Source organism: Taudactylus pleione, unplaced genomic scaffold (assembly GCF_031769625.1).
Source record: "Taudactylus pleione unplaced genomic scaffold, aTauple2 ptg000515l, whole genome shotgun sequence".
Lineage (NCBI taxonomy): Eukaryota > Metazoa > Chordata > Amphibia > Anura > Myobatrachidae > Taudactylus > Taudactylus pleione.
In genome coordinates, this window is record NW_028284917.1 from 2,560,167 (window position 1) to 2,585,527 (window position 25,361).

The following is a 25,361-nucleotide window of genomic DNA, read 5'->3' on the forward strand; positions in this document are numbered from 1 at the left end:
AATAAGCCTCTGTCCGCTGGCTAGAATGTATTATTAGATAGATGAATTCTATCAAATGTTCTATTTCCCTTAGACAGATCAGAGGCTAATCATCACTTACAGAGCCCCGCCCACTGTTACAGAGACCCCGCCCACTGTTACAGAGACCCCGCCCACTGTTATCGAGCTCATCATGACAGCTCCCAACCAGTAAGAGGAGCCTGGCAGGGAATTTAGGCTGCAGACTCCCATGGGACAGTGACTGATGCCACTGATTACCGATTTTCGCTTTATAGATGAACTAGAGTAATAGTAATATCCAGACAAATCATTTAATGATCACGCTTTGCCATGAATGCTGTAACACCCCCACGTTCTATCTTCTGCTCATAAAGCCGCCATTGAGCGGTCACCTCGCCCACAGCGTGAATATCAGGGTTTTTCCTTATGCCGGGGATATCAATAAATGTTTCCGCCATGAAATTTATAATACGGAGTGTTACAACTACACAGACCGCATCGGACTTTTGTTTTTGGATTTACCCCTCACCCCCCAGGATGGTGGCGCCCTACCATTTACATTTGACCGATGTTATGACGGACACATTTTGGGTTTCAAAATTGCTGCAAGCATCTGACGATTGTCCTATCAGCTGGATCAGTACAGTCCATGTACTTTATGTTCCGCAACAGAGGTGACCGTTGGTCAGCGTTCCTTACCTACGGTATAATGAGACGTAACCTGGTATAGGACCTTTGCTGGAGATCCGCACAGTAAGGACCTGTATAACTAGGTGCTGTGCTTCTTATTAGCTGCCCAAGTCAACTCCAATAGAAATGACCGAATAAATGTAAGATGTGATCATTTATTTAATGTTAAAAGAATTTGAGGTAAAATGAGAGATCACCGATATACAAAGCAGTTTTGGATTTGTCCAGGTCTCTGCTGCGGCTGCTCGGACTCCGGCAGTGATTGGGGCGGAGATCAGTCCGGCCGCCGGTTATCGCACAGAAACAACCACATTACAGAACAAGCTGCACTTATCATCACTTACCTGGTTTATAGGTTAGTCCTGGGGGGAAGAGGAATCCCTGCTGGGCCGCAGCTGCTGCCAACGCCCGCTGGTCGTGTGGGAAGATTGGGATCATGAGAGGAGGCATGTGACCTTGGACCTGCTGAACACAAGACTCTGATCAGACAACGCACAAATTTATCCTGGCAGATATTTCTACACAGATCACAGTACTGGGCCGCCCAGTCCCCAAAAACATCTTACAAATTCACACTCCTCGTGCCCCCCAGGACCCACCCTCCACTTATAACATCTTACAGATCACACTCCTCGTGCCCCCCAGACCCACCCTCCACTTATAACATCTTACAGATTCACACTCCTCGTGCCGCCCAGACCCACCCTCCACTTAATACATCTTACAGTCCCTGAGCGCACAGGCCATCCTGTCTACAATTATATCTCACAGATCACACTCCCTGAGCGCACAGAACATCCTGTCTACAATTATATCTCACAGATCATAGTCCCTGAGCGCACAGATCATCCTGTCTACAATTATATCTCACAGATCATAGTCCCTGAGCGCACAGATCATCCGGTCTACAATTATATCTCACAGATCATAGTCCCTGAGCGCACAGATCATCCTGTCTACAATTATATCTCACAGATCATAGTCCCTGAGCGCACAGACCATCCTGTCTACAATTATATCTCACAGATCACACTCCCTGAGCGCACAGATCATCCTGTCTACAATTATATCTCACAGATCACACTCCCTGAGCGCACAGATCATCCTGTCTACAATTATATCTCACAGATCACACTCCCTGAGCGCACAGACCATCCTGTCTACAATTATATCTCACAGATCATAGTCCCTGAGCGCACAGATCATCCTGTCTACAATTATATCTAACAGATCATAGTCCCTGAGCGCACAGACCATCCTGTCTACAATTATATCTCACAGATCACACTCCCTGAGTGCACAGACCATCCTGTCTACAATTATATCTCACAGATCATAGTCCCTGAACGCAAAGACCATCCTGTCTACAATTATATCTAACAGATCATAGTCCCTGAGCGCACAGACCATCCTGTCTACAATTATATCTCACAGATCACACTCCCTGAGTGCACAGACCATCCTGTCTACAATTATATCTCACAGATCATAGTCCCTGAGCGCACAGACCATCCTGTCTACAATTATATCTCACAGATCATAGTCCCTGAGCGCACAGACCATCCTGTCTACAATTATATCTCACAGATCACACTCCCTGAGCGCACAGACCATCCTGTCTACAATTATTAAACCTTCTATCGGATGAGGTGTTGTCATGTGTGCAAACCACTTATCATACTAAGATAAAATAAAGACACTGAGACGTGGATTTGGCAGATAACTTGATGGCGATTTATTGGAGCAATAATAATTATTATTTATTTATTATTTATTTATTTAAGGATGTATGGTGGCAAAGAAAGGACGGCCAGAAATCAGCCAAATCTGCTATGCCCACACACAAACAACAAAAGGCATAGCAGGCGTAGATCGCCCAGAGTGCATACACATAACCATGTAAATCATGTCAACAACAAAAGGTAACGCTCACCCCCATCTTGACTTCCCACCCGTTTAGGTGGTGATACTGCCCCCCGTTAGGTTGGTACAGCCAACTACCAGTCAACGAAGGGAGCGCCCTTAAATCATAATTGCACCCGGACTGGCGACCTGCCGTTCTGTCCCGCCACCCAAAACCAAACCCACAACATACCAAAATTTATAGGGGAGGGAGGGTGGGGAATCTGGAACAAAGAGGCTTTGGCCCACACTTTTAGCCCACTATATAATGTTCCTGTTACAAACCCGCCCCTGCTTGCCATAGGCTAACTCCCACGAGTAATTTGCATACATGCCTGCCCCCATCCTAGAGGTTTAAAACACCCTCTTTTCTTATGCAATCTTTCGGTTTCTCATCTCACAGATCACACTCCCTGAGCGCACAGACCATTCTGTCTACAATTATATCTCACAGGTCATAGTCCCTGAGCGCACAGACCATCTTGTCTACAATTATATCTCACAGATCATAGTCCCTGAGTGCACAGACCATTCTGTCTACAATTATATCTCACAGGTCACACTCCCTGAGAGCACAGACCATCCTATCTACAATTATATCTCACAGATCATAGTCCCTGAGCGCACAGACCATCTTGTCTACAATTATATCTCACAGATCATAGTCCCTGAGCGCACAGACCATCCCATCTACAATTATATCTCACAGATCACACTCCCTGAGTGCACAGACCATCCTGTCTACAATTATATCTCACAGATCACACTCCCTGAGTGCACAGACCATCCTGTCTACAATTATATCTCACAGATCATAGTCCCTGAGTGCACAGACCATCCTGTCTACAATTATATCTCACAGATCATAGTCCCTGAGCGCACAGACCATCCTGTCTACAATTATATCTCACAGATCATAGTCCCTGAGCGCACAGACCATCCTGTCTACAATTATATCTCACAGATCACACTCCCTGAGCGCACAGACCATCCTGTCTACAATTATTAAACCTTCTATCGGATGAGGTGTTGTCATGTGTGCAAACCACTTATCATACTAAGATAAAATAAAGACACTGAGACGTGGATTTGGCAGATAACTTGATGGCGATTTATTGGAGCAATAATAATTATTATTTATTTATTATTTATTTATTTAAGGATGTATGGTGGCAAAGAAAGGACGGCCAGAAATCAGCCAAATCTGCTATGCCCACACACAAACAACAAAAGGCATAGCAGGCGTAGATCGCCCAGAGTGCATACACATAACCATGTAAATCATGTCAACAACAAAAGGTAACGCTCACCCCCATCTTGACTTCCCACCCGTTTAGGTGGTGATACTGCCCCCCGTTAGGTTGGTACAGCCAACTACCAGTCAACGAAGGGAGCGCCCTTAAATCATAATTGCACCCGGACTGGCGACCTGCCGTTCTGTCCCGCCACCCAAAACCAAACCCACAACATACCAAAATTTATAGGGGAGGGAGGGTGGGGAATCTGGAACAAAGAGGCTTTGGCCCACACTTTTAGCCCACTATATAATGTTCCTGTTACAAACCCGCCCCTGCTTGCCATAGGCTAACTCCCACGAGTAATTTGCATACATGCCTGCCCCCATCCTAGAGGTTTAAAACACCCTCTTTTCTTATGCAATCTTTCGGTTTCTCATCTCACAGATCACACTCCCTGAGCGCACAGACCATTCTGTCTACAATTATATCTCACAGATCATAGTCCCTGAGCGCACAGATCATCCTGTCTACAATTATATCTAACAGATGATAGTCCCTGAGCGCACAGCCCATTTTGTCTACAATTATATCTCACAGATCACACTCCCTGAGCGCACAGACCATCATGTCTACAATTATATCTCACAGATCACACTCCCTGAGAGCACAGATCATCCTGTCTACAATTATATCTCACAGATCACACTCCGACCCCCAGACCATCCTGTCTACAATTATATCTCACAGATCATAGTCCCTGAGCGCACAAACCATCCTGTCTACAATTATATCTCACAGATCACACTCCGACCCCCAGACCATCCTGTCCACATTACATCTCACACAGACCACACTCCACGAGCCCCCACAACCCTCCTGTCCACATTATTTCCCACAGATCACACTTCCCGAGCCCTCGCACTCTCACGACCACATTACATCTCTCACTGATCACAGTCCCTCCCAGAGCTGAAATAAAACAAGGATCACAGTCATCAGCAAAGGCTATTATTATACGATCTGCTTGTGATTGAACACCTGACCCACAGAAAGGAACACACAATCCAGCACCATGATAAAAACAGCTCAGTAATCACACATTTCCTTTGCTCGCTTCAGTTTCAACAAGTCTAATGAAATGTTATAGCTGATGGGTGGGTGGGTTACAAGCACCTGCGCTGCCTGAGGGCGATGAGATGTCCAGAGACCCTGGCACTAGTGCGACGTCACAATACTATTGTACTCTGACAAACATTTACCTGAAACCATCGTTACCCCAAAATGGGACAATCACCTCACGCACCCGGGGAGCTGCACCCTGTAAGTGAGGTCACAGTGGAGGATGAACTTTGCCAGTGGCTTTCTATGCAAATGAGCGGGAAGAAGCGCCTACCCTGAATTTACATTTTCTTATGTGAAGTAATAATTATAAGCCTCACTTACAGGAATATTCTCCTTGATGTTACTTTATCAAATACATCTCCGTTGTTTTTATATAATCTCCTCATTCCAAGCACAATTTGCAGCATTACTCACCCCCCCGGCCCATCACCGTCAGATATTTACATTATTTTATTTTTTTTTACCTATTTTGTTTGTTTATTATACATAATAATAACCAATTTTCCAACCGGCGCATTTTACAAAACATTTTACATTCCAAAGCATCAACCCAGAATATTAAACGCTCTGTGATAACTCGGACGCCGCAAGATTTACAGTAAAAACAGCGACGACATTGCCTGAAATAAAACTAATTCCTTCCTCCATTAGCGGCTCCTGCCTCTCGCCGACACTTTATGACTTGATGCGCTACAATATTCGCTAGAAATGACTGAACTGTGTACGTCAAGAATACCAATACTTCAAGAAGAATAAAAGCAAAAAAGGAGACAAACAGCGGCTGTCAGAGCTGGCAGCCATTTTATTATGGCCTGTAAACGTAATGAAGACGAGAGACGCTGTTTGCCTGTCTGCTCAGGCGCCGATAGGATGAGAGCTGAAGGAATTAGCTGATGAACAGCTCGAAATAAAAACACCTCTCTCTTAGGAGGATGACAAAGATTCTGCGTCCTGGAGATATGGAGATAATATAGTATAATAGAGGGAGAGCCGAAATGATGGGACGAAAAGGATGAACAATAAAACTGGAAAGTAGGGACTGAATATCAGCGAGGGCCCCCGTCTTCCCATTGTCCCTAGCAGTCAGTTGGAGTGAAGTCAGACAGCTGAATGGAGACACAGAGGGTTGTGTGCAACATTTATCTGTAGTTGGCAACTTCTAATACAGAAAGCCATGTTCTAACCCAGGGGTCTTCATACTTGGCCCTCCAGCTGCTGTGCAACTACACATCCCAGCATGCACCGCCACCTTTTTGATATAACAGCATGCTAAAACTATGTGCAGTGCATGCTGGGATGTGTAGTTCCACAGCATCTGGATGGCCAAGTTTGAAGACCCCTGTTCTAACCCCATAGCTCTAATCCCAGTTTTCTTCTATTACTGTTTGTTCCCAATTGTAAAGTGCAATGGAAAACGCTGGTGCTATAAGTAACTGTTAATAAACAAAGGATAATGCCATTTAGAACAGTGGGCCTGATTCAGACCCGCTCGCGAGCGCACAGCACTCGCAAGCGGGTTGATGGTCCACCACTGCGCATGCTGGCTCCAGCGAGCGCATGCGCGAGACCCGGCCAGCGACGGGCGCTCCGTCGCTACGGATCTCGCACCAAAACTGGGCGGCTGTCGATTGCGATTGACAGCTCGCCCCGTTTTAAAGGCGGGCAGGGGGTGGGGGTGGCTGGCCAAATGGAGGCGCTCCCGAAGGAACGCCTGCCGTTTGGGGGCGACCTCAGTAGTGAGCTTCCGGCTCTATTAGAGGCGGAAGCTCACTGGGGCTTGTGATGGACGAGACCCTACCACAAGGGTCTCGCCGCAAGTCCGATGGTTGCGATGGTCATCGCGACCATCACCTGGCCGCTTGCAAAAGCTGTGGGTGGTCACCCCCAGCTTGGCGAGTGGCCAGGAGGCCGACTCTCAAAAAAAAAAAATGCCCCCTGATTCAGAGCGAGCGCTCTGAAAGAGCGCCTGGCTCTGAATCAGGCCCAGTGTTATTAAATATAATAAGATGGATGTAGTTGTATGAAGTTTAGTCTAAAATAATTCCTAATCTGTGTGTGATGTATGAGATACAGAAACCTAATGCTTGGTAAATCCTATATAATAATCCCAATCACGTCCCACTTTATGTCCCCTGGGATCTGCCAAGGGCCCCTAAAACGCGTCTGACTAGTCAATGTGCATTTCTCATCTCAGGGGAGGGCAATTCATGAATGCTCCGAAGTCGGGGTTCAAGAAACCCTTTTATTCCGAGACTTTGTTCAGGGATGATGAACGTTATACAATGGAAACTATTACTTAATGGAAATTCCAACAGTGAGTTACAAATATTTCCCTTAAAATGAAAAAACCAAAAACTCAGTCTAAAAATCTATTGTCTATGTAATTAGCCATGCTGACGAGCACCAAGCTATGAGTGAAATGCAGGATTATCCGGGGTCTTGTGGAGACCAGAAGACCCCACCCCGACATAAGGGAGCTTTCCCCTTTATAGTCTAAGTTACGTACATTCTCAGAGTTCAGGTGACATTTCTGTATACTGTCGTATATTCACAGTATGTAGCAGAATATCACAGTATATAGCCGAGTACCTCAGTTTGTAGCAGAATATCACCTTTTATTGTAATAAATAACCGTATATCACAGGTTGTAGCAGAATATTGCAATGTATGGTAAAATATATTATAGTATACAGCAGTATACCATGGTAAATAATGGCAGGATAGACAATAATAAAATATGAATTAAATTCTGCTCTTATTTTGAGCACGGTAAGAATTTATAATAAAAAGAGGAAAGAGAACGTTTAGGTTTTTTCCTCCGCGGTGTCCGGCAGAACTGACAAATATCCATGCGGTTCCAGGTCCCAATCCTGGCCAGTGAGTCAGTACAGCGCTCCCACTGTTCCCTGCGGCTCTCGGCTTCATTGACCAAACAAGCTGATCTCTTGGGAACATCTTAAGATACAGGTTAATAAAGGGTCACCTAGAAATAAACACGTTACAGTATTTTCCTGAATTCACTTCTCCAGAAAATCAAAGTATTATAAGAAGGTCTTTGTGCAATCAGTGGCGCGTTGTTCAGCCATGACGGAGACTTGCTAGAAGCAGCGATTTCTTGTTTAGCTGAGGCAGACAAGTTTTCTTACTGCCGTCTACAACATAACGCTGCGACACCCCAGTCACCGTAATATCTTCTGTCAATCATCCCACCTGCAAAATATCCTCCGTCCTACAGGAGCTCACCGGCCGGCAGTTCCTGAGAGCGAGTCTCCCCAATACCTCGCCCTGGCACAGCCTTTTTGTTTATGGGTAAATTAAACTTAACGGGCCTGATTTGGAGTTGCACGCAGAACTGTCCCCCGCAGCTGCGTCTATTGGCGATCACTTGTCTGCGACTTTATGCAATGTCGCTACAAAGACCTTCACCTTGTGTACATCTGTAAATCCGAATGTGAAAGGACTGAGACGGCCACTGTCAGCGTCTGTGCACGCAGTAATACCGTTTGGTGCGTCCATAGACGCCACCATTGTTCGCAACTACTGTACTAGTAATCACACGGACAGGATCTGAAAGTTGTGGGTCTGTCCCATGTTCACGTGTGTAGTATGTTGGAGCGTATACATGTTCATGATAATTCTGAGCCTACAACAAGTTGCCCAAAGCGGCTTGGTAAAAATGGGAGACATCCCGGTAGAATAACCCAAACCTCCAACAAAGTGGCAGCAAATGTAGACTATGCCCAGCTTCAGCTGCACCTGCCATAGAGGAGAGTTCAGGGTAATGTACTATCGTGGCATGTTCATTACGAGCTGCCATATTTCTGTGTAAGACTGTCACACATTCACGTAACTGACTAATCAGTATCATCAGCCCAGTCACAAGCCATTTATAATATAGCAGCCTATGACCTAGTTACCCAGGGTCCTCGTACAGAGAGCGGCCTCGAGGCTTAATAAAGGGGTTATTTTTAGATGAATTCCATGTTCAATAAACCAATCAAAACTTCTTCAAAAAAGTACGTATTAGTACTTATTATCTACTAATATAATAAGAATGTTGTATCTGTCTATTTATTAGAAGTTGGTGCAAAAACTACTGAACCGATTTTCATGAAAGCGGCAACATTTTGTAGAGGAAACTCCTAGTAATAACCTTCATGTTGTTTGTTTCATCTTGATCCGTGAAGTTAAAGCTGAGCAACAACAAAAACAAAATGTATTGGCACCATCAATGCAACGGATAGGTGTGGCTCCATGCACGGGGTCTGTAAGTGATGGGGGGGGGGGGGGGGGGTGCTTACAATTTTCTGTTTATGATCATTCTCACTTGTAGCTTCCTCTTATTTTATCCCCGGCATCTCCTGTCCTCCCCTATCTCTTCCCCATGAGGCAATGCCCCTATTTCGGGTGCGTCTTGTCCTCATTTGAAAAATAGGGGTGGTGGGGGGGGGGGGAAACCAATGCTCCTTTTGGCACAGGGCACCAAAAAGTCTAGTTACAGCTCTGGCAGCGCCTACAACAGTGTGTCGCTGCAATGGCGTGGAAACACCAGCAGCGGCACATCACTTTGCCTCCATCTTGACCAAACTGGACGATTTTTGTATGCAGCACTGTGGGGGGGGGCTGGTGCAAATGTTGCGTATGCGCGCAGTTACTCGTCGGGTGAGCCGACTCGTGGCCAATTGTATCAAGCCCTTTGAATTTAAAATGATGTTTACTGAATTGTGCTAAAACATCAGTACATACTAGCATACCTCCCAACATGACCCATTCCAGGAGGGACAGAATGCTCTGCTCCTGGGCTTCCCTCTTATACCATGACGGCCATCACCTGTGGTGAAACACTTTCAATGAACTACTGTAGTTCAAAACAGGTGATGGCAGTCATAAATGAAGAGGGAAGCCCAGGAACAGAGCATTTCCAGGAGGTATGTATAAAGCTGGCCACACACTAGACCAACTTACATCCAACCATCCAACTAGTTGATTGGTTGGAATGAAAATCTGGTAAGGTATGAAAGCAAATGACAATCAGCAATTTGCTCACAAACGCCGGAAAATGGACAAAAACTGTCGTTTGAACAAATTGTTTAGATCAAACATTTAACAAACTTGTCTGACATCATTTTCATCTGTTTTCTGGTATTCAGGAGCAAATTGTTGATCATCAGTTACTCCCATACATTACCAGATTTTAATTCCAATCAAAGAGCTAATTGGTTGGTTGGATGAAAGTTGGTCTAGTGTGTGGTCGGCTTTAGACTGATTTATGTTACCAGCTGAGCAGATTGTGTATGTCATCCGTTCTCCAGCATATATTTATTTTCTGGAAATTACAACACCCTAATGATGCAATACCCAACCCCACCATGATGTCACACACAACCCTGGCCACACCCCTAAGATATTGCATTGTGAGAGAATTATTACCCCCAGATTGACAGGAGACTCTGGGAGGAAGCAAGGGGGAAGAGGAAGCAAACAATGGCAGCTGTTCTGTATAGTGAGCTCTTCATGCAGACTTAACAGTAACATCATAAGTCCTGCACAAGAATATTTTTATACATTTCCTTCAGATTTACATTACATTAAAATAGAGAAATATAGGGATCTATTTAGTAAAGGGAGAAAAAAAATCCTAAATCCTGCAAAAAACTGTAATTTGCTCCTGATTTACGGATTCTCCCTATTTATTGCCATTGCAGGGGCTCTCCATATTTAGGGTCATATGTATCAAAGCTTGTTGTGAGATAAAATTATGAAATATATATCACCAACCAATCCGCTCCAAACTATCATTTCTTAAACACAGCCTGCAAAATGTAAGTTAGAAGCTGATAGGTTGGGGATATAAATCTCACAATGTTATCTCACATCAAGCTTTGATACATATGCCCCTTAGTGCATGTTTACGGACAGTGTCCGTACCTGTCCTGGGATGGTGGTTAAATAAAGTGCTTTATTATTAAAAAAATGTTTTTTCTATTTTTTTTTCTCTATTTTTTTCAGATCTAGGATGTAAAATAAGCCCCATCATTCCTGGGCGCCTTATTGTGCGTGAACCATACTCTGCGACAACACAACAACTGCTCGGCTACAGTTCCTGCTGCTTTCAAAGACTCACTGTGGTTTTTTCAGATTCTTACAAAGTTCGGCTGGATGCCCGGAAATTTTAATTGCTAGGATGTTCCTCAGGTCTGTGTGAGATGAGACGGCAGCAGATGCACCCAGAACACTTACACTCTGTCTCCGCTGCTCTGTAAAAATAGTGTATTGTTGCTGAGACACTTCCCCCCCCGCCTCCTTCTCCTCTGTGCTAAAATGTAGACGGTGTCAATTGTGCCATCTGCCCCGGAGCTTCATTAAACATACATGAACGGACTAACTGGCCTGGTATCTTGCGGGGAACAGGTGCTATTGTTTATCCCAGAAGACTTGTACTAAGGATTGTACTCGCCATACTTGGGTAGTGGCATCTGCAGCAGTCAGTCACTGAGAAGTTTGGCAGAGAATGCAAAGTGCCAATACGCTCTGCCACTTGGGGGAACCTCGTTCATAAGTTATTGCTTTGTACCATATATCCTTCTCTGTGTCCCCCTATCTAATCTCTTCGTCCCCCCACCTAATATTGTTTATGATGTCCTTATCAAAGCCTGGTCTTTACTCTATCTAATGGAAGTCTATAATGTGCCTTTATAAAGGGAATTGGGTTATCTAACTATGTACCAGCACCAGAATGTGACCAACTATTCCCTGGACAAAATATATCTGTCACCTGCGTTTCATCTCTGTAACGGAACAAGCGGTAACATCCCTCCAATGAGCATTAAGCTTATAACGGAGTCTATAATCTGCGCCCATATTCTGTTAGCTCATAGAAGCGCCTTATACAGTACACCCGTATATCTAATCCGCACAGCCCGTCGGGATACAATGTCACGGTCATGATATTATCATGGAAAGTAAAATCAATAAAGGGAAATGGAAGATAAAATAACCAATAAATGTTGGAATAAAATATTCCACCAAATACATATGTATAAATGTCTATCTCATAAACTCCTATTTCCCTATACAGTGTAAGCTGACGAGCAGGGCCCTCTCACCTCTCGGTCTGCCACTCATTGGGATGCAGTCAGGACGGGCGAAATGCCGACTGCCAGCTTCCCCACTGTCTCGGCAAGGTACTAATGGCGGGCATCGAAGTCCTGACACCAGTCATTAGACCTACGCCGGGAGCTAGACGCCGGGGGGGTGGGGGGGGGGTGGCTTGGGAGGATTAGGTTTAGAGCTCCGGGTGTAAGGGTTAGGCTAGGGGAAGGGGGGCTTAGGCACCCCAGGGGGGAGGTTAGGGTTAGGCACCCCCCTGGGGGACTTAGGGCTAGGCTGCGGGGAAGGGGGGAGCTAGGGTTAGGCACTTGGAGGGGTGGCTAGGGTTAGGGACCCCTAAGGGAGTGTTGGGGGGGGGGGGGGAGTAAGGTTAGCGATACTTACCTTTATTAACAATCAGGATTTCCACCCTTGCCGGGATTAGAACCTCCGGCCACTAACATGCTGATTCCCACTCATTACCCAGTCTCGTTTTATTACTGTTTTGCTCCCAATTGTAAAGCGCAACGCAATTTAAGCAAACGTTAATATCTATATACCCATATACAGCCAGGGACGTCTTTAGAGAGGAAGGGGCCGTGTGCATCCCCCGTCACAGGCTCCCTCCTCTCACCCCGTCGCCAACTGACGCGGCTGGCCGGCCACCGCAGAACCAGAATCAGTAGACTCTGGGCACCAAAATGTGCCCAGAGTCTACTGCGCATGCACAGATCGCCATTTTCCCAGCGATTTACTCACATTGCATAGCACCGGAAAAATGGCCGCAGTGGCCATTTTCTGGCATTTTGAGCAGCGCTGAGAGTCCCAACGCGGGAGAGGTAAGTATTAGATAATATGGGTGCAGGGTGAGAAGTGTGGGGCCCCCCTGGACCCAGCGGCCCGTATGCACCGCACATCCTGCACCCATTATAGATAAGCCCCTGTATACAGCCATTTACGTCATACTTATCTGTGTGCTCTCTGTATAGTATCTATATGTATCTTATCTAAAATGTATTACCTATGTATGTATTTCATATGCAGTCACCTGATATAGACACCTCTAATCTCCCTAATATCTGTAATGTCTATCTCATATCAACCTATCGCATATTAATATTATACCACACTACTTTTATGTTGCAATGGACAATAAGATATATGAAGCAGTTATTTATTACAGATTACACAGTAATGGCTGCCTTATGTTTGTTTATTGGTGTCCACAAACTTTTTGTCTTTCAAAAATCCCCTGGTCTGACCATCAGCGACCAGCGTGCGTCTCATCACAGCGATGCCGGGAAACAGCGCGTGACTCTCACCTGATGGGAGAGATAATGCGCATTTATCACCCATCTATATTATAAGCTCATTGTGGATTGTCTCTGTGGCTTCCTAGTTATCGTGACATATTGCGCGCCCCTGCCTATAATCTAGTAACAAATGCCTGTTTGTTTAAAATAAAATGTGACAGTCGGCAGCCACAAAGCAGGGTCTGAGTGTATTTATACTGTAACGCTGCATGTAAGAGTTCTGGCAGCTTCCTGTCCTCAGCCGAGTCCACCTGCCCCTTCTCCAGAAATATCCTCACAAAGATGGTGAGAGTGATAGGAGATCTCACACCTCGTGCAGCCTACGTCAGCCGAGATGAACGACACGATACTGTACATACAGCAGGAGCAGGCAGACAATGCAGCCCTATACATACATCACAGGGGGTATTTAAAAAAGTTTTTAGCCAAAAAGAAAAGTTTGTTAGGAAACACATGTAGCGCATGGAGCAGGAACACTAGGGGGGCTATGTGGGAAACATTTACAAAACTATTAAAACTTAATTTTTACCCACTAACTTTCTATTGTTCAGTTTTTATGACATAGAAAGCTATGGCTCACTGTCCATGCTCTGTACGATGCAGATACACACACATAGGGGCATATGTATCAAAGCTTGATGTGAGATAAAATTGTGAGATATAGATCACCAACCAATCAGCTTCTAACTTACATTTTGCAGGCTGTGTTTAAGAAATGATAGTTTGCAGCTGATTGGTTGGTGATACTATAGATATTTCACAATTTTATTTCACATCAAGCTTTGATACATATACCCCACAGACTGAGAATGAAAGCGTGGACCAATGATCCGCCCGTTGTTGGGTCTCTGTTTGCATGAAATGGATGTTTCTGGGGTAGTTACTGTATGGACTCTGCAACAGACCCCTCTCGAGTGTCATGGGAGATTAGGCCAAATTCTGTGCTCACTTGGGGGGAAATGTATCAAACCTTGAATAGAAAATAAACTACCAACCAATCAGCTCCTGTCATTTTACAGAGACAGCCTGTAAAATGGTAGTTAGATGCTGATTGGTTGGATCTTTATCAATCTTTCCCTTGGGTGCCCCGTTTCTGATGGATCGTGTGTACCCAGCATGGAGTGAGTGCATGGGTCCATGCGAATGACGGTGGCTACGGGCGGTGTCGCAGATCTGCCGCTTACGTGCAAAAGACGCAACATCGTTCGCAGTATCGGATGTCTGGCCCACCCTATGATGCCTCCGAAAGTTCACCACGACTAAGACGCTGGGGCCAGTCCAACTGCGAACAGTAGTGGCCGACTAGGGCACACCCAGAAAATGGTGGCAACACGCCGGTTTTTGTAGGCACCCCCGTTACCTCCGCCAAAGGGTCACTACCTGTCACTCACTTTGCAAATAAATCCTTACTGCGTCCGGAAACTCTAATCAATCGCCACGCGAGAAATCCGGCTGCGCTAAATGTGCAGTGGACAAAAAAAAAAAAATGAGCTGGATGGTGCAGGGTTCAAAAACCAATATTATTATCAGCTGACGGCAAGATGAGACCAGAGAGCACAGAAGGTCCTCCTGTACATGTCCTCCAAGTCTCAGCAGCCGATGTCTTAAACTAAAACATTTGTGTTTGGCCGTTGTTTTTTGTTTTTATTTCATCGATGGCATGTGTCGATGGTAACATCAATGTTAATTGCCTATATGCAGCTATCTTCAATGCTAAATCAGGTAATTGTTCTTGGTAATAGGATCAGCAATATTCACTCATTTCATTTTCAGAATAAAACATCGGACTCATCTGTGGCTGAAATACACCCCCTGTACTGTAAGCAGTCTGTGTTACCACTGATCTGACACAGGTAGACAGAGACAGTGGGCCTGATTCAGAGCTGCTCGTAAGCGGCCGCTCGTTCGCTCCGAGCGATGTTTGCCCAACTGCGCATGCGTAAGAATCGTTATACGCATGCGCGAACCAGTCAGTGCGGTCGAAATTCATGTGCTCGCAAAATAGCGAATGCCTGATAATTTGAGTGACAGAAAGAGGCGTATGTAGGTGGTAACAGGGGAAGGTGCTTGAAAACGGGGAGTGGAGATCAGAACGCAGGCGTGCTTAAAGGTCAAAACGGGCATTTTATGGGTGTGCATAATTACAACAGCAGCGTCATTGACCACGTCACTGGGTTATTTTATAGTCAGAACTGCTCGCAAAATTGTGGTAGCAAAAACCAACACCAAGAATAGCGGGCAGTTCATACCCTGGTCGATGTACTCGATTAATCTAACAAATAGCGGACATGACGTAGGATGCGAGCGGCCAGGGGGCGTATTTTTTCAAAAAACGACCGCAAGTTTTGTTCGCTCGTTCAGACCTAGAGGTGTGAACAGACCGCAAAGAGCGAACGGTTCATTTGAATAGCCACCCCTATTTTCTGGACGAGCGAGTGCTAATTGCGTCCGGCTCTGAATCAGGCCCAGTATCAGAAATGGGGCAACAATGTGCTATGTACTAAGTCCTGGAGAGAGATAAAGTACCAACCAATCAGCTCCCGTCACTTCACCTTTTTGAAAAAGGACAGGAGCTGATTGGTTAATACTTTATCCCTACCCACGTTATCTCTCTGCAAGGCTTAGTAAATAGACCCCCTTGGCGCCATAAAAGTGCATGTATGATTCCTTTGCTCCGACTGCGTCATGTGACCCATGTACATATTTATGAAAATAAAACAAATATCTTATATCCCACCTCTGCTGGGGAGCACGCGCCTCCTAAGGCGGGGAAAGCACACAGCGCTTCGCATCAATGTCATCCGCCGCTATCTGATGTCACAATCGTGGGATGATTTCACCTGGTCACAAATTCATCATTATAACTGTGGGCTATCGACTGCAACTGGGACAAAGTAAGGGCAGCGTTCCACCCCCAGAAACAATGGGGCAGACAGAGATTTGAGGAAAAGTGCACGTGAATAACGGCGTACAGTATATACTCTTACCTTTTCATGCTGGAGCAAGACAACTCAAGCTGACAAATGAAAAAAAAAAAAAAGTATTCTGGTAATCTGCGTTGTAAGCCTGCCAGAAATGACGTCCCGCTATAATTAACCACCGGGGCGCCCAACGGAGGTACGCTCTGGCCCAGGACACGTGGTGGACACCTGACAACATGGGGTTACTGGAGCAACGGACAAAACTTTCTTTCAAACGTTATTTAACAATTTCCTCTTGTATCATCTATGAGGTAGTAACGATACCATTTGCCCACACGCGATAACACGGGCTGCACAGTTACTCTATTACATATGACAAATGCTAACGAACTGCGTTTCAATGGCTTCCCCCAGCGGAAAGAGACATTTCCCAGCCTAGAAATGAATAAAGCGCGTTCTGTGGGAAAAGGTGACTGTCAGCTGCACAAATGCATAATCTTGTCAATTAAATATTATTGTTAAGATCTAGTAGTATGTTAGAATCACTTTAGAGTGCAACTAAGGAAAACCCGTGTATGTTTATTACTCCTGAAGGATCTATTAGTGGGTATTTTATTCAGATTCGTGTAGTAAAATCTGCATAAACTCAGCATATTGTTATCCCCTTGTGAGCATTTGTTTGGATAAAGCCAAACAGCAAAACCTCAATTTCTGCAACTTCTGGGAAAGTCTGGAGAAGTGAAGCCGTCCTAATTTTAATCAGGTACCAAACAGTTATCACCGGAGAAAGGGAGAGCCGGCGATTATGCAAATGGTCACAGTCAGTGGTCACCGAGACATCAAGCAAGACGGAATTAGTCAATTATCTCTAACCCTTCAGAAAAACCTAGTGAAGATATATGGTTGTAATTCTTGCCCTCCGATTTATTGTGAAGTATGGAGCAAATTAAGGCTTTAATGATGGTGGTTTTTGGAACAAGCATGTCGTTAACGGAGCGCGCCGTACTTCCTGGCATATTTCTCTTAACGTTATGGATTGGGATATGTCACTTAACTTCTTCACCTTTACATTTTAGGTGATTTAGCGTAAATGAAAGGACGACGTGACTCTGGAGTCTAACTGGTTAATGGCGGACTCGGATGCAGGATGGATTCGGGAAGATGATCAGTTCACGTGACACAGGTGCATCTTTACAGCTTGTCCCATTACCATCCCCAACAGCGTCCAATTCTGTCAACTCTGCGGGACATCGTTCGTACAGCCGACAAAAGCTATTGTCCCGAACATCGGCCGGTGTGTACATACGATATATCGATGAACCACGTAGTGCAGCACGACCGATGCAACATATCTGAAAGATGTATTGTGCACATCTGCCTGTGTGGATGGGTGCCCAACCGACCAATATGTTGGCCTGCAGGTACCAACGACAATAACGCCACATTTGGTTCCTGCGGCCAGACATATCGGACGGCCTATTAGTAAGTGGGTATGCGCAGCCGCATACTCACCAAAACGGTCGGCCGGCCGATCCATAGGCTAAGTATGGACCCTACATTACGCTCTCTTAACTTTGGCATCTTCAATATACATACTATCTGCAACTAATGAAACACATAGGGGCTGTTTTCAAGATGGCAGGGAAGTGCACGCAAAAATACAGCAGCATATTTCATCTTGAGATGCACAGTGGCACCGCGACAGGAGCATAGGCGCCTAGTTTACAGTCGGTCATCATCATCATCATTAGCAGGAACCTGCATCAGCTTTGCAACCTCCTAGCAGTCGTATATGCGCCTATTTGCTAGTCTGCATTTGTATGAAGTTCCTACTCTCCCTGCCACAAGGTCCGATGCATGCAAAATGCGTCCAGATCTGCAATCTCGCTTATGCATGCGTTCACTTTCACGTAAGTTGCGCTGCGCAAACTGGCCACGTAGGACTCGCTCTGCATCAGCCCCATAATGTCCCGGGGCTGTAACTGGAAATAAATGGGTCAAGCAATAGACTTGAATGGGTCAGTCGTTGCTACCTCTCACCCCGAGATCTCTGCTACTGATCAGCACATGGCAGAGAAACAGTTTGGGGGTAGTGAGACAAGACAAGAAGGGTGTCTCAGCATAAATAGCCCCCTAGTTGAACACCTGTCACCTGGTGCAGACTGCATCGTCCATGACCAAAGGGATAAAGGGCCTGATTCAGAGCCGCTCGTAAGCGGCCGCTCGTTCGCTCCGAGCGATGTTTGCCCAACTGCGCATGCGTACGGATCGTTATACGCATGCGCGAACCAGTCAGTGCGGTCAAAATTCATGTGCTCGCAAAATAGTGAATGCCTGATAATTTGAGTGACAGAAAGAGGCGTATGTGGGTGGTAACAGGGGAAGGTGCTTGAAAACGGGGAGTGGAGATCCGAACGGAGGCGTGCTTAAAGGTCAAAACGGGCGTTTTGGGTGTGCATAATTAAAACAGCAGCGTCATTGACCACGTCACTGGGTTATTTTATAGCCAGAACTGCTCGCAAAATTGTTGTAGGAAAAACCAACCCCAAGAATAGCGAGCAGTTCATACCCTGGTCGATGTACTCGATCTAATAAATAGCGGACATGACGTAGGATGCGAGCGGCCAGGGGGCGTATTTTTTCAAAAAACGACCGCAAGTTTGGTTCACTCGATCAGACCTAGAGGCGTGAACAGACCGCAAAGAGCGACCGGTTGATTTGAATAGCCACCCCTATTTTCTGGACGAGCGAGCGCTAATTGCGTCCGGCTCTGAATCAGGCCCAAAGTCAGGACTCCTGCCATCAGGAATCCTTTTATTGAGTTATTATTGCCCTATAAACATGTACTACCCTGAACAGGTCTTTATGGTGACATCCGACTTTGGACAACTCCCTACCATAAGTTAGTCTGCGCTGGAAGTGAACTGAAAGCCGAAATTTATGGGGGCCCAGCAGCAGGCCACAGACTCCCAAAGCATCATTCAGCTGAGGTCCCTACAGGTGAGAGTCTATGCTCGGTAACCATTCCTGCTGAGACTTCTAACTGTTCTGACATTAACTGGACAATGTGGCTAGTAGCGAGTATCGAGGTCTGGCTGGGCCAATGATTTGTCTGCTGCTGGACTTCCCAAGATCCCTACTTTAAAATATTGAAGTCTATCTGAAGCAGAAATTGGGGCCCCTGTCACTCAGACATGGAGAATAAGTAATAACCATCTGCTTGGCCTTATAAGTATAGAATTGATGTAGAGAAGTCAATTTAACATGTGGACTGTACTCCAGTTCTGTATACGTGGCACAATGGGAATTATAGTGCACCAGAGAATCTGTGCCTGCACAATTCTGCATTACATAGTATGTGATATAAATCAAATAAGTCTTATAGCACTTGTATGACCGCTGCCAAAGACCTTGTGTGCATTTTGATACTATATATTCTTGCAGCATTTTGATACTACGGAAAGCATTAAATCACTGCTTCAAGTGCATCCAAGAAAGGGAATAACGCCTGGACGATATTCTGTTGGGATACAAAGTTACAGCCCAATCTGCACAGCAATTATCGGCCGCTGACAAAGGATCTTTGTCCAGCTGTTGGCTGTAGCGGAGACCCAGCCAGGGCCTTATCGGGCTCAGGAAATGCCTGTTATAACTGACAGGTAGGAGATTAGATCTACAGCTGCCGGGGCACAATCTCCGCTCTGTTAGACAGACTGCCATTGAAACGACGGCACACACTTTGTTTATGTATGCCCCGCTCTGTCTCACAATGCAGCCTGTCTCGCCGAGACAAATGTGCGAATGCCGAGATATTGTGTTATTTGTCCCACACAGTGCAGAAAGGGAGCAACGATACAAGGCACAAAGCTATCTAACGGAACGCGGGATACATGGCTGCTTGTTGCACCAAGGACCAGTCATTCTCAATAGCCAAAGCCGCTTATATTATCAGACCGTTTTCCTCGCCTCTTCCCCTTTCAAATAAACCCGGAAAGACTAAATAACTACCATCAGAGGCTTTCCAGTAATACACAATATAGGACACGCAGGAAGTGTAGTCTAAATCAGAGGCAGCGTTATTCTGGAGGCACTAAACAATAGACATACTTGACAGTCAGGGAACCATAGAGGTGCGTACACACTAGTGCAACCATGTGCTCACCATACCATATCACGAGCGATTTCTCTTGAACTCTCCCCAGCACTCCAGGACATGATATGGTGCACGAAAAAGTGTCCAATCTGACCAACGATCTATTGTAAGTCATTAACGATTTACAAATTGTTAGATCGTACACGATATATCGTTAGCTTACAAAACACCTGACAATGATCTTCAAGATTTCAGTAATCATTATACTTACCAAAATATAAGGACCGTGCGATCAGGTGCGCCAGCTGCTGAAATCGCGACCGTCTCCTTCCAAGGCACAATGCTGCACAAATTGGGGACTGGGCGTGTCCAGAGATATGTCAGTCAAGTGACGCGGATTGGACGATAGATCATTCGATTGATCGTTCGTGCCAAAACACGAACGATCTGCACAAAATCGTGTACGAGATTGACGAATCTTGTCTGCTATAGGCAAGATCTGAAGATGCGATGCACGACCAGCCGTTACGTGCATCGGCATCGTGAGTGGACACTCGCCGATTTGGACATATTTTACACGATTTGTCCTTCCGATGTGTCGAAATCGGGGGAGAATCGTGCAAAATATCGTCTAGTGTGTACGCACCTTAAAAGTAGATTATGAATCCCATGTAGTGTCCCAACCTAGAGGATGACCATCGACCATTGATATTTAGCAATCAATGGTTAACTGTCAATGGTTTTGCCATAGATGGCAGAGAGCCAATGGTTTCCTTGCCATCAATGTATGAGTGGGAGCTGATGGTTAAGGTTTTCATTTTTGACGGGAGAGAGGTTAGCCCTGGCCCCTAATGCCCGCTAAGCCATGCCCCCATTTTTGATTGGTCTGCAGCCCGCCGTGCCCCCAACAGCGGTGGCCATCTAGGGTTGCAAACCGTTGATGGTTCACCATTTATGGTTTTTGTGCCATCGATGGTAATCACCGATGAACCCATTGATGATAACCATCAATCGACACCCCACGTATGGACATCTCTAATCCACGTGCCTTTTTGGACAGTTAATGCCAGATGTCTAACACTAGAGGGCACTTTTCTGGAGCAGTTAAGTTACAGTTGAGTGGCAGATGCTATCTTTAAGTACTTTTGGACTATTTTAAAAGTAAATGCAGCATATTCTGTTGGGCTTTACAAGTAGGAACAAAACCATAATAAAAGAAGACTGTGTAATAATAGAAGGGGAAAGAGGGTCCTGCTCGCAAGCTTTTCACTCTGTACCAAGGAATAACTACAATTATCAAGCAGAAAACCGATCATATACCAGGACAATTACACAGTGTATTTAATACTGATTTGGGGATCCTCTGGTGATAAATGGGTGGTGCTCAGGATAAGAGCCTTTCCCATTGGAATGATTGACATATTCCCATCCCGTTATGTCAGACATCCACAGTAGCCACCGAAATTCTAGCATCATACATGAGACTCTCCTGCCCTCCCGCTCTCCCTGGCTGCTCTGCCTCTGATCACAATAAGAGCTCTATTTAGAAGACAGAAAAACTTTTCGACGGCAATACAGCTATCATATAGCGATATACAGTACGTGGAAGGGGTTAGCTTGGCAATAACCGGCGAAGGCTTTGCACACTACTCATGCATAGGAAGCCTGTTTGCCATGGTCCTGTACCAATGTGGGGCCTGTCTCAGTGCAGATCTGCAGCATTATAAGGGGTGTCCGCGTCGTCTTAGAATAAAGCTGTATATTAATGCAGTAATGGTTTATTTATTGACATGTATTGATATATAGCGCCAGAGTATTCTGTTGCACTTTACGGTTGGGAACAAAACAGTATTAAATCGAGACTGGGGAATAACAGTCAGACAGAGCGGTACGAGGGCCCTGCTCACCAGCTTACTATCTATCAAATTTATTACAATTATTAGAAATTAATGTCTACAATTGTGGTAAAACAAACTACATATTATGTATAATGTTATGTATGTTTATAGTTTATGACATTTTTAGGAAAGGAATATGTGTACACATTTATAGTGTATTACAATGCTTATTTAATACACCATAACAACAGGCAATAATGGTACAATAATTATTTTGCGTACTCTTAAATAATTCTATAATAATAACTACTCAATAAATAATTTTTTATATATATATATATATATATATATATATATATATATATATATATTCTCAAAATGGGCAATAACAGTCTACATGTATCCTTAAACTGAACTGCACCATTTGAAGTCCGGGCAGACATATATACATTTATATTATAACTTTGATATAATGCCATAACATTAATTGGATTAGGATAATGTAAGGTGTAGTCTTAATGCCCAAGTGTAAATAGATAAAATACAGTGTCCATTTCTCAGTTGCGTGGCAATATTCTCAGCGTATGGACACAGCCACAAGACTAATAATGCTAAACCTATCATCTAACCTGTAGCATCTGTACATTGGCGATCAATGGCGAAAATTTCACAAACTATAAAATACATGTAATTGTCAAAAAAAATAAAAAATAAAATAAAATAAAATGAAAAAAAAAATAATAATAAAAAAAAAATATATATATATATATATATATATATATATATATATATATATTATAGCCTTAAGCGGTAAAACTTTGTTTTGACTCTGAGCAGATCTGCAGGGTATCCGTCTGCAGCCGATTAGCAGGAATATATATTTTTGATCATTTTAATAGTAACAAACACAGCCTTGGATCGCAGGCAAAGTAGGCAGAGACCGTAAAGGTTCTACGGGAGCTGCTATTTAATACATTGTTTTTGGCATAAAATTAAAAAAATATGCAGTAAACTGGCTTAATCCGCAGGGAATCCCTCAAACAGCATTTATAATGAGGAGAATCCATAACAGACATAAACAAAGGCAAAAATATGTCTGGGGCTTACATCATTATCCGAGATGTATACCCGAGATACGAGGATATACATCTCACAGCTCAGCTTCAAACTCGGACGATGTTAAATTGATTCCACCACAGCATGGGGCTGAGTTAATAAACAAACTGAACTGTCGGGGAATATTTGGGACTCAAAGAGGTGATCAGGCTCCCGCAATTCCAACGCGTGGAACTCTGACTTTGTAACTTTAATGTACTCGCTGAGATGTAAACATTGCTTAGTGTGTCCCGATTAACAGGGTAACTCTGCATAAAGAGCGCTGAATTGTCTAATGTGTGCGATTACTCAGTGGTGACCCAACGCTGCATAACACGCTCCACATACACACGCACCCCAACGCGGGCGGCTGAGAGTCCCACACTGCCAAGCACTTCGCACTTATAATGTGCAAACGCTTCTTCCACAGCTTCCAACCAGCAGAACAGATACTTGTAACACATGTGCCATTACCCCCGTAGTAGCCCGCAGACACAATGCAAATAAACACACAGCAATTACTGTCGCACTCGCCAGCTCCATGAGAAGAGAAAGACTCACAAAAGAACAACATAGAGAAAATGAGCGAGGGAAAAAAATGGAGCAAAGGCTCATTTACTTCCTAGCATACAATTCATTTATCTAATGAGATCTATATACACACACGTATACAGAACCTACACATAGGTATGGGAGCAATGATAAACTCCCACAGCTAGCATCGTATTCACATAATATTATCGGTCCAGCTAGAGTGAACACCATAAATTATCACACAGCTAGCTCCACCTGCACATACTAACTATATATATATATATACACACACACATAGGTATGGGAGCAATGATAAACTCCCACAGCTAGCATCACCTGCACATACTAACTATATATATATATATAACGATCTTTGAATAATTAAGATATTGTGATTCTTTTGCGACGGATTTCACTCAGCACTAAATTACTGAATTTGGAATAAAACTGTCTAAAAAAAAAAATGTGAAAAAAACCCCCCAACAAAACCATAATAAATGCTTTGTTATAGCTAACCTGAAAATGTCAAGAAAACTACCAGGACACAGAGGCGGCACAGTGACCCGGGGGAAGCGGGATAAGAGTGACCGCCTGCTGTTCTCACGCACTACTGGTCTTGTGGTCTGTGGTCTCACATAGACCCGGCGCCCTAGCCATGTGCGGACACTTTTTAAGTTCTGTGACGTAGCTATTACATAATGAGGGAGGGCAGGTGGGCGGCACAACACGTGAGGCTGCTGCAGTAGGGGGCGCTCTTCCCTCACTTACTTTCTGCAACATGTGGATTCCAGGCTCGCAACTCCCAGCCAATCAGCACCGGATTTGCGCCTCAAAAGCAACGCCTCTTTTCTCTGCTTTCCAAGAGAGCTGCCGGCAGCCGCTGATTGGCGGGAGGCTGGGAGACGGTGAGGCGGAGTAACGGTACATTATCATTAGCATCTATAGGGGCTCAGCGTGCAATACCCCCTGGAAACGCTCCTTTTAGCTTCAGAGTCCATGGCCAAATATATCACCGCACTTACAAATTGGTGAAATGTTACAATAAAAAAAATCCACAAAAAACATAAAAGGGGCGTGGCTTAGCCGGTTATGTGCCATACACATCTTTTATTACCTGATTCAGCCGTATTATCATAAGATCTAGCAAAGTATTTTCCATATGTATGTTGCAGGCTAAAATTGGCGAAATGTTCGGTACGGGCATACTAGTATATATATATAAAAAATATATTTTAATACACACATATTTTTATATATATATATATATATATATATATATATAAATATATACATACACACACATGTATATATACACACACACATATATATATATATATATATATATATATATATATATACACACACACACACACACATCTGTACAAGAGGGATGATAAACGGTCACACAGTTAGCATCTCCTACACACACACACACACACACACACACATTATATATATATTTATATATATATATATATATATATTTATACACACACAGGGGCGCCGAGAGGGGGGGGGCGGGTACA

General features: G+C 44.5%; 1 protein-coding gene across 13 annotated transcripts in view; it reads right to left on the bottom strand.

Moving 5' to 3' along the window:
- The window catches only part of SOX6 (SRY-box transcription factor 6), a 448,338-nt gene that overhangs the window by 95,948 nt on the left and 327,029 nt on the right, over positions 1-25,361 (bottom strand). For all 13 annotated transcript variants that reach the window (XM_088450327.1, XM_088450324.1, XM_088450321.1 and 10 more), the window contains one exon: positions 1,035-1,152. In XM_088450327.1, the coding sequence (XP_088306453.1) occupies positions 1,035-1,152 (118 nt within the window). The remainder of the gene's footprint in view (positions 1-1,034; positions 1,153-25,361) is intronic.